The sequence below is a fragment of the Nicotiana tomentosiformis genome, chromosome 12 (genome assembly GCF_000390325.3).
Source record: "Nicotiana tomentosiformis chromosome 12, ASM39032v3, whole genome shotgun sequence".
NCBI classification, from domain to species: Eukaryota; Viridiplantae; Streptophyta; class Magnoliopsida; order Solanales; family Solanaceae; genus Nicotiana; species Nicotiana tomentosiformis.
The window spans coordinates 102,740,433-102,750,634 of NC_090823.1; the positions used below are offsets into that span (position 1 = coordinate 102,740,433).

At 34.5% G+C, this 10,202-nt stretch overlaps 1 protein-coding gene across 1 annotated transcript; it reads right to left on the reverse strand.

Annotated features, from left to right (window-relative positions):
• Nucleotides 1–1,738: 1,738 nt before the first annotated feature.
• On the reverse strand, nt 1,739–7,341 carry LOC104101839 (UDP-rhamnose/UDP-galactose transporter 3). Its single transcript, XM_009609364.4, has 5 exons — nt 6,886–7,341; nt 5,616–5,800; nt 3,373–3,573; nt 2,384–2,545; nt 1,739–2,271 (listed from the first exon to the last, which is right to left on the reverse strand). Exons 1-5 carry the CDS (start codon nt 7,013–7,015, stop codon nt 1,924–1,926), a joined length of 1,026 nt encoding a protein of 341 aa, XP_009607659.1. The 5' UTR covers nt 7,016–7,341; the 3' UTR covers nt 1,739–1,923.
• Nucleotides 7,342–10,202: the final 2,861 nt, after the last annotated feature.

Consider the following 10,202-nt stretch of genomic DNA (forward strand, 5'->3'; position numbering starts at 1 on the left):
AAAACTTTAAACTTTTGAGTGATAAATTTGGGTAGAATTTAATCCTCGACTAACAAAATATCTTTGAATTTTTATTAAAAGTTAAAGTATTACATTTCTCTTAACATAAATGATGAGCATTTTTAAAAAATTAATCATTGAACATCTATAAAAATTGCATAAAATAAAATAAAAATATTTGGCTGATATATACATATATTATTTTATCCATAACTTGGCACCCAACTTAGCTCGAGCGATCTAGTCTGATGGCATTGTCCAATGACATGATCTAAAAAGTATTAATTCGATTCAAATGAATCTTATTAAATAAATTAAAATTTAAAGGACCATGATATTTCTCAAAAAATAGAATTCTTGATCAACAAACAGAATAATATCACCATTTTTTTAACTATTAAAACTTGTTGGTGGTTCATCATTCTAAGATAAGCACCTAACTTTGGTTCCTCATTTGTGATATTACTCGCTCAATTAGTAGGGCTAAACATACGCTTCAACACTTGAGAGCTCGTGAGGAATTTTAACATTAATTTCATATAAGATTGTATGATGAATATTAACAAAATATTTCGTGTTCAATTTCGTTAATGATCATACTCAATTCATCAACTCAACATATAAATAGCGTAAGATCATTCTAGTTAATTCAAGAATATGAGAGTCATTTAGGGTTAAAATTTAGACTATTAATCTGTTTGGTTCTTTGCAAATATTACAAACTACACGATGTAGTGCTACTAAGAAATTTTTACTTTGCTAGTCTTGAGACTCTACTCTTGAGATACACTTATAATTGGCTTAATCGTCATAATCATCAGCTTTAAAGACTTAAAATACTTCTTAATATGGTTTTCTCTTAATAGTACTAATAATCTTTTTTAGTTGAATCATTTCAAATTGATGAATCATGAACGAGACGGAATGGTACACTTACCTAAAGAGGTCTTTAATTCTCCTTTTGTGAGATTGAATATACAGACTTATTACTTATATTGGATCGACCAACCAGCAATAATGCTGGATTAAGAGTAACATCATAGACAAAATGCCTATCCACTCTTTGGTCCGTTACTATTACACGCACACTTCATACTAGGGTCTCTTTTTCTAGAAAATCAAAAAATCATTTTGCTTTTGCATGATTTTGAAACTCGATGAATAATGAGTTCACTCTTCTTTTTTCTCTACAAGACCTTTTTTGTTGAAGAATTCAAACCCAATGTCGATAGATGATGGAACTAATTTTTCTTTGGGATAACTGAAGAATCTCCGAAGATTATTGACACACGATCTGATACACACTGGATAATAGATCCGTCCTTTTATCCATCTCCACTTAAATATAAAGCTTTTGTTTCATGACTTTGAGCTTAATCCACAAATCTGACTGTTGCATTTTTACTACCAGACCTAAGCCGTGAGAGTCACTTGTAATCAACTTCCACAGATTTCTTCAATATTCGCTATTAGGTTATCCAGAGAAACTTCTATGAACTAATTATCCAGAGGTCCAAATATCCTATTGTACATTTATTACAGTATAGAGTAACTTTTTTCTGTGTTTTTTAATCATCTAAGATCCATATCAAGATCTCACTCAGTGTTGTACCAAGCATATCATCCTCCCCCGCTTGCCTATTACTGACTTTATATTACAAATTACTATGCACTTGTTATCCTGGGTCGTGACTTAAAATTAAATCAAACGAATTATGTAAAATAACAGAAGCGTAAATGGTATGAACCCTAGCGGACTTGGATAAAGAACAAAATATTCAGTAACTATTCAAAACAATCCAAGGTCACCAAATTGGGACCAAATGTAGGAGGTCCAATGAATAATGCAACAAATAGTATAAACTACATGCAAATTGATCCAAAAAGCTATATTACGTGATGGCTAACAATAGAGACCTCAATTTAGGCCTTGGACTGACCGACTTCAACGTCAGTCTTCTCCATTTCCTCCTTCAATAATCTCAGCTCCTCTTCTGTCAAGCTGTTTTTGGCAGCATGGGGACTCTTGGTGTTGGATTTTTCAACCTCCACAGCCCAACTATAGATCACCATGCCGGCGACAGCAACAAGCATACCCAAAATGTTCTTAAGAGTCAATGCCGAATCAAAGAGCAACCAGCCCAAAGTCAGCACACACACTGTCTTCATGTGGCCTAGAACCTGGAAGGAAACTGCAGAGAATCGCCCGATGCAGAGATACTGACTCACATTGCAGAAAACAGCTAACGAACACGACAGGAGTATAAAGAACTGCAAAAAGTGCCACACATCAATGATCAGAGCACATAAAGCTAAGTAGGCAGAAACGGACCAATCAAATATGCATCATAATCTGGGAAGGAGAAGATTGGTTGATACTTACAATGGCGCCAGAAGTGTACTTGTAGTCTAGTAATAGATTTCCACTAAGATAATAGTCGCAAAAAGGACCGAGCACAAGGAGGGAGCAAGCTTGTATCGGAGCTGTTTTACTCAATAATTCAAAGGATCCAATTGAGTACTTTTTCTGCAAAGAGCCTATTGACTGCACCAGAAAACCATTGTTTGATCACACAAATGCAACCACAAGTTTAAGAGATGGGGGTGAAAGAATAACCAACAAGCTAATTTGGTTGAAAAAAGTGAGAGCTTGATGATAAAATATATATATAAATTGGGCCAGCAGGAAATTCTTTCTTTGTTCCATTGAAGATATAGGATATCTCTGGTAACTGTTTCTAAACTCTGCAATTGCAAGAAGCAAGCTTTTGCTCTATATACAACTGAACAGGGACCAAAGCAGTGAGCAAATAAAAAGGTCGACTTCATGTTTTCCTTTCTCCCCTTTTTACCCCTCAATTAAAACCAATACATGACAATTTTGAGACTTCTTTCCTTTAGCTTTATAGAACAAGAAGGGATCCTTGTCAAGCATAAAGGGGTCTGATAGAGTAATTACTTCTTCCCTGCGCTATAACAAGAAGCAAAAACAAAAGCCAACTTTCATCACTTCTATAGGGAGAAAAGGGAAGAAAGGAAAAAGGGAAAAAATTTAGGCTTCTGCCCTTTAGCTTTTTCATAGAAAGAGGGCATTTTTTATAAGGATAGAAAAGTTCGATAGCACTATCACAGCCTCCCTAATAAATTAATTTGTCCCTCAGAAAGAAAAACTAAGTAAGTTTGTAATGACAAATTAAACCCACATAAATAGATGGAATCAAATCACAAAAGAAACCTCAACATACTTTATCGTTAAACTTTTGATGCTAGCGATCTTAAATCAGATCCACACCAAATATTTCTCTTTTGGGCAATCTTTTTAATTATTCAGTCTTTTGCAGTAAAGCTATGAAGAAGCCAGAGTATACTCACAATCTGCTGCAATGATGTCGACAGAACTGCAACACAAGCGCAAATAAAACCTTTGGCATTAACCTTGACATCAGTTACTGTGCAAACACCCACACCGATAACAACCACCACAACCGACATTTTAACCTCCTTCGAGTAACGCTTACTATGAAGGATCCATTCCATCACGCAAACCACTGGAATCATGCTCAACTTTGAGATCTACATCAGAAAATGGAAAAACTTAGGCATATAAAATGAAATTTCACCAAGGACAAAAACAAACAAAACAAGTGCTAACTGCTAGTATACTATAATACATATTAACCTATAATCAACTAATTGGAGTTCAGTAAAACAAAAAACAACTGGTTCAGCTCAAATAACGACTACCGATCCACTTCTTCTCTGCTTGCTAGCAGTTTTGAACTAACTCTTCTCTAAAAAGCAATAACCAATGAAAAGATCAACATGAGACAAACATGAAGGAACACATCAGCAAACAGCTCATTAGACACTGAACCTGAATATGACAGTGTGATGAGTGAGGGGCAGAACAATACCAATGCAGAAGATAGAGTATTTCTTACTGCAGAGTCAGCTTCCAAAAAGATTTTTAGATGCTCTGCTTTTTGGTGTAAAGAGATACACACAGAAGGCATAGAGGAGCTCGTGTATCTATTGTCCCCGCTTGAGTTTTTAGAAGACATTTAAGCACTTCGGTGGTGCTAGTGTGAACAAAATTAATTTACTTATCAGTAAATATATGAGAGTTACGACCATAAAGAAAGATCTAATATGTAAATGATGCAGCCATTAGGCCAAAAAGAATAAATGCTTCAAATCCTTGTTAATCATTTTTGAAGAAAAAAAGACTCTTCTGCATCCAGACAATTCGGTCAGTAAAACTACTCTGAATGCTAAAAACTCAATAACCATTAAAGTCTGCCAATGATAACTTTTTAAACCTAAATTAATTTTCCACAAAAAAGGGACCGACATCACTATTTTTGACCAACTAATCTTCAAATTTACTTCTGCAATAGGGGTGTGAGCCTAAAGTCACTGTCCTAGTGGATGCAAACCTACTAGAAGTTTATGCACATACAAAAACTTAATTGGACCACCTGCATTTGGGAAAAGGCACACTTTATTGGCACTTCATCCCCAAAAAATAACAGAAAAAAGAACTTCATTGAACCACTTTTTCTTCATCAAATACACGCTAAAAGGTTTAGATGGACTTGCTTTGCTAAAAACTATAATCAATTGTAATGATTACCAAGGAGATATCCTTATCAAAAAATAAGTATAAAGGAGAACTATGAGACTAAATTGAATTCCTGAGCAAAAACAACACTACAGCTAATGATATGTATGGATCCCTAGGAATGAGGGAAAGCAGCCTTTCTTTCTATTATTGGTTTTCATTCTACTAACTGATTTGCAATCACGGAGAAGTAGGGAACATAAATTTCCCTTTCCTGCAACTTTCCTCTTAAACCAATCAAATAAAGAAAATTACTAACCCTAGTTTATATTCCATTCTCATTTTTCCTATTTTCTTTCCTTCCTCTTCCTTTCAAAGCAAAACTAAGTTGTATGTTATCATTTCAGATGATGAAGATACTGATAGATATTAGTTAACTCCACGTCAACAGATCATGAACTATATCACCAACTACGGTCCCAAACGCATTTATTTATTTAATAAGTTAGCAAACTAATTTATGAAAAAAATAAAAAATGAAATCCTTTTTTGAAAGGAAAAGGTTTGGGTTCATCTTGTAAAAGCTGTTCCAAGTACACCCTTCATAGCTAGCTAGTAACGCACATATACTTGGACCATAGTAGTTATCAAACCTTAAAATCTACTTGAAGCTAAAATTTCAGCGAGTACCAAGTTTTATCTGCTATTTGTAACTTCAATGCACCTAAAACAAATATCAAACAATTTCTTCTGCTGATAGGTAAAACTGATATGTAACGATTTTAAGGGTCGAAATTCAAAATGTGGAGAAAAGGGATGCAAGAAACAGATAAAAAGTTCTAGTGAAATTTTTTTTAGTAATTATATTCTTTTCCAACCAAAGGAGACTGAAAGCTGATAACATTATAAAGTTGTTAACAAATCTTATTCACCAACATAACGGGAATCCAAGACTTATCTTTTCTATAAGAAGAAATTTCAAAACATAACAAGAAACGTTAAGGACAAAACACAAAAGCGAGTAAAGTATACAACAAAAGAGACAATATCATACTTGGTAAAATCCAACTGAATTGAGCATCAGACTTAAGTTCATCCCTGTGATAGACATGTTTGCGACAATTGAGAACCAGATAAGTTCCCACAAAGGTACATGCTTTGATGAGGAAAAACCCGTGGCATTTGACACCATCCCAACAAGCGCCGTCACAGCAAAGTGGAACCCAGTCAACGTTGTAGCTGGAGGAAACAACATGAAATTAAAAATGACAGGTCGAACATTTGGAATTGAACGCATACATTATATGACCAAATGGATAGTAACATGTACTTCCTATGTCCTTCAACTAAAAGATTTCAGCTGGATGCATGCTTCTACAAAGCAAAAATACCATAAATATATATCTTCTCCCCGGATAGGCATAAAGCCTACCACCTTGCCCTTATAATAACAACTGATGACAAGCCTGATGTAATAAGGCACATAAAGCCTGATGCTAAAGGTTTTCCATACCACAAGAAAGACTTCTTTTTTATAACCAAATATCCCCAAAGACCAGTGGCACACAGTTCGAAACTCGATAGATAATGGGGCCACCCCTCTACACTTCTCCACTTAAACACCGTAACAAAAGACTGTTATATCTTTCCAGATAAGTTCTAAGTAGTGCCGTCTAAGGCCAGATAAGCAATTGCAGAAATAGTACCAACCCGGCCTCCGTCTCTTTTTTCGATAGCCGAGATATTACGGCCCATTTTCCCTTCTTGTTCGAATTTTTGTGCCCAGTTAATAAAAGAGTTTATCTGAATTCATCTCAACTTATAGGTACTAGTAATAGTTATACTGTTGATATCTAAGTTTTTGAATATCAGTCCCGCATATCTAACTTTTTTTTCTCTTAAGTAATTAATTTGATGTTTATAGTTTCATATGCTTCAAGTTGAGAATTGAATATATGCTATATTGAGCTTGATATGAGCTGTAAATATGATACTTGTCAATTTATTTTTCTGCTTGGTTCATAATTGAACATATTATGAATACAAATTTAAGATTCGGATCAGATTGTCTATTTATGAACCGAAAACCAAATAACTTGAGCTGAATTAATCCAAAACCAACCGAATCAACCGGATGCAGACATTTACATTTTGTATTTATTGATACGTCTAAGATAAATAAATGCATTCGTGCACCCGCTACCTTCAAATCGTGGATCCACCTCTACGAGCTAAGGTAGTATGGGAGAAAAGAGTGCATATTTTGTGCATGAATCAAAAAAATAAGAAATGAAAAATTTGGAACGAGATCTGAGGAATATTACCGAAGGTGAAAGAATAACCGTTGGCCGACATAAGTTGCTTGTTGGCCATAATAATTCCCACCGAACTAACAACGTTCATCGCCCATGCCCCCACGTCGGATACCGGAGAAACCTTCTTCTCGCTCTCCATATTGCTAACACAATTAAACTAAATTCAGTTGTATATGCTCAAGTAAAATTGAGCAAAGATCTAGCCACCCACCCACCCAACTCGTTACAGAGAGGGGCAGGAATTTAGGACAAAACAAAGTAGACAACAGAGATCAATGCAGAAATGGATCTCAAATTGTGGGAAATGCCGATCCAGAAAATGTGACAAACTGATGAATGGGATTGCTACCTATATTAGTAGTACTAATAATTATCTCTCTCTTGTGTCAGTAAAAGTTACTCACTTTGCTTTGTCCTGTAGAGAGAGGGGGCATGTGGGATGTGTTTCTTTGCGTGTGAGAGGACAGAAGTAAGAGGGAATTAAGTGAAGATCTGAATTTTGGAGAATTGGAGGAGAGAGAGAGAGTGTGTGTGTGTGTGTGTTTTCTACGATTTACGGCCTGCCTCCCTCGACGTTCTAAAAATTTGACGCTTAATACTCGCTGCTTTCCTTTCACTCCTCACCCCCACCCCTTTATTTTCCCTTGGGATGACCTCGTAAAATATTTCCACCTTAACCTTGTATTCTACTTCTACATCTACTAATCTAGTTTCTCCCACCGTTATTTTCGATGCTACATCACTAGAGTCTAGATCTTGCCGCTTCTCCAAACTCTTTCCTTTTTCTTTTTTCATGGAAAAATAATAATCTTTTATATAGCTGCTCTTAAAATAATATTCGATAAAATATATATTTTATATATATATTTTTATATATTATATACAAAAAATATATAAAAATTATATAAATTTTATACACTTTTTCGGTTATCAAATATAAATAATTTTTGGCGCAGCCTAAAAGTAAAAAAAATTCTTTTCTTTTCCCTTGAGAAAATTTAACAGAAAGAAAAAACTCAAGTTGTACTTTTAAGTATAATAATAGTTCTTTTTAATTTATGTGACATAATTTAATATAATATAAAATTTTAAAAATACAAAAAAAAAAAAAAAGATATCAGTGATCTTAAATATACCTTAATATTTGTGTGACTACAAAATATACATGAGTAAAAATCAAACTCTCCCTCACCTTTAAAAATTAAATAATTTAGAACTAAATTATTTTTAAATGTAAAATGTGGAAATACTGTCACATAAAGTGAATTGGAAGCAATAGATTTCATTTTGGTCTCGAGTATATAAATGTGAACATGAATAGTCCTTCAAGTTCGCAAAACTAGTACACTTTTGGTCCAAAGTTAAAAGAGAAGTCATTTATTAAAGAAAAATTTATTAACTACCATAAAAGGTCAAAGTTAGCTCGTAATACTGATCACGCCCAACTACGCCTCCTGAAAGGTCTAACGGTAGTTACAAATATAATTCGGTTTACAAATCCGGAGTCGAATCCCACAGAGAACTATGGTTTAGCTACAACTGTTTACTAATACTAAGAAGACAAACTCGAATAATTTCTAAGTTACAAATATTAAGATTATGCTTTCAAACTAATTAACTAACCAATTAAAGTAGTGAATTAATAAATAGGGATACTAAGGGTTGGAGAAAAGATTAAGGAGGTTTATAATTATGATTTCCCCAATTGTTGGAATCCTACCCTCTACGTCTTCTATAATTTTTCCTAAGTATTCTCTACCAATCGTAAGTACTTTGGGTGTCGTAGCTCTCTCTCGAGTAACTACCACAATTTACTAGACGTATTCTCTCAAATTACGCTGCGCTAATTCACCGCTCACTATGATCGCATCAAGGTTTCGTTATCTTTAATCCCGCCTTTAAACCCTCTGTATTGATCTCTCACATACGTTAGGAGTGATGTTATTCAATAACTATCTAAATATGTACCCTTTCTCAAGCAATACACACTAAATAGGCATAGTCAATTGATGGCCATTCAATCAACAGCAATAAACACGTAGTTGAACAAGTAGAGAAATCCAAAGGCTAAATTATATTAAACGTAATTAAAAGTCATCCTTCCATCAAACCCTAGATGAGAAAGTTTAGCTACTCATAACCATACTAACAATCATGATAATAATTGAAAGCATTAAAATAAAGAGTAAGGAAGAACGGAAGAGAAAACTCTTGTGATACGTTGCTTCCAAGTGTTCTCGTAGCCTTTTGTCTCTCCAATAATGTCTCCCCCATAAGAAATAGGTTTAGAACTTATATACGTGTTGGGGGCGTGTAGGATCGAAACTACCAAGTCCTAGCCGAATTATGACGAAATTCGCCCTTAGTCGTCTCGCTTGGCGCTTGGCGCCAACCTGGACACCAAAAGTTTTTCCACTTTTGTGCTATTCTGCCATTGGCGTTTTGGTTGGTGCCTGGCGCCAACTTGGGTACCAAAATCATACTCTCTCCAAATTCTTCTGTTTTTAGTTCACTTTGCATGCAAGTTTGCCAAATGACTTCAAATTTACTCCTACACATATAAACACCATTATTAAGCTCGGGCCACAAATATTTACACCAAAGTTAACAAGATTGAGATATAATGCAAGGCAAATTACTTGCAAAAATATGAATTTTTAGCCTAACATCAAATACCTACTACAATTCAATGAAAATCAGCAACCAAAATTTTCAGGACCAACTAGTTAAGGGTGACAAGATACATTTTAGCTATGGTTGAACATTATTTAAGTTAACTAAATGACATTTGGTTTTGAAAAGGTGTAGCATATCTACTGGAGCAATTGGAGATAATATGTAACGGGCATTCATCATTCCTACTTGGAAAAAGGGTCAAATTTACGTATGTACTATTCAAAATTGAACAATTTTTGCGTTAGACTTCAATTATTGTCTCTGCCGTTAGGAAAAATGTCTTCTTTTTTCCTTGACTTTTACGGAGCTACCATCTGAGATAATTTTAAACTATAGTAAAAATTGAGGTGAAAATTTAGACTTTTTCGATTAATTTGGACATGTAAAACTCATCCATTTCACGCTAGAACTTCGCTAAGGCCAGGGACAAATACTAGACTGTTTGCTAACTCAAGGTGATGAATAGGACAAAATTGAATAACTTCGTGTAGCATACGACCAAAATTGAATAACGAGTGGCCTTTTGCACCTAAGAACAAAAACGCTTTTTCCTCTGTATGCTTTGATTAGTCAAAAAGGTCACGTATATCATATTTTCTTTATGATAGTTCATGATTCGTATTTCGTATTCATAAATCATACTAACTAGT

Bases quoted from the DNA above. Each gene is read 5' to 3' on its own strand.
- LOC104101839 (XM_009609364.4), bottom strand. From the start codon at position 7,015: ATGGAGAGCGAGAAGAAGGTTTCTCCGGTATCCGACGTGGGGGCATGG. The intron at 5,801-6,885 runs GTAATATTCCTC...TGTTTCCTCCAG, and splicing joins CGGTTATTCTTTCACCTTCG to CTACAACGTTGACTGGGTTC. The intron at 3,574-5,615 runs GTATGATATTGT...TTTCTGATGTAG, and splicing joins ATTCAGTTGGATTTTACCAA to ATCTCAAAGTTGAGCATGAT.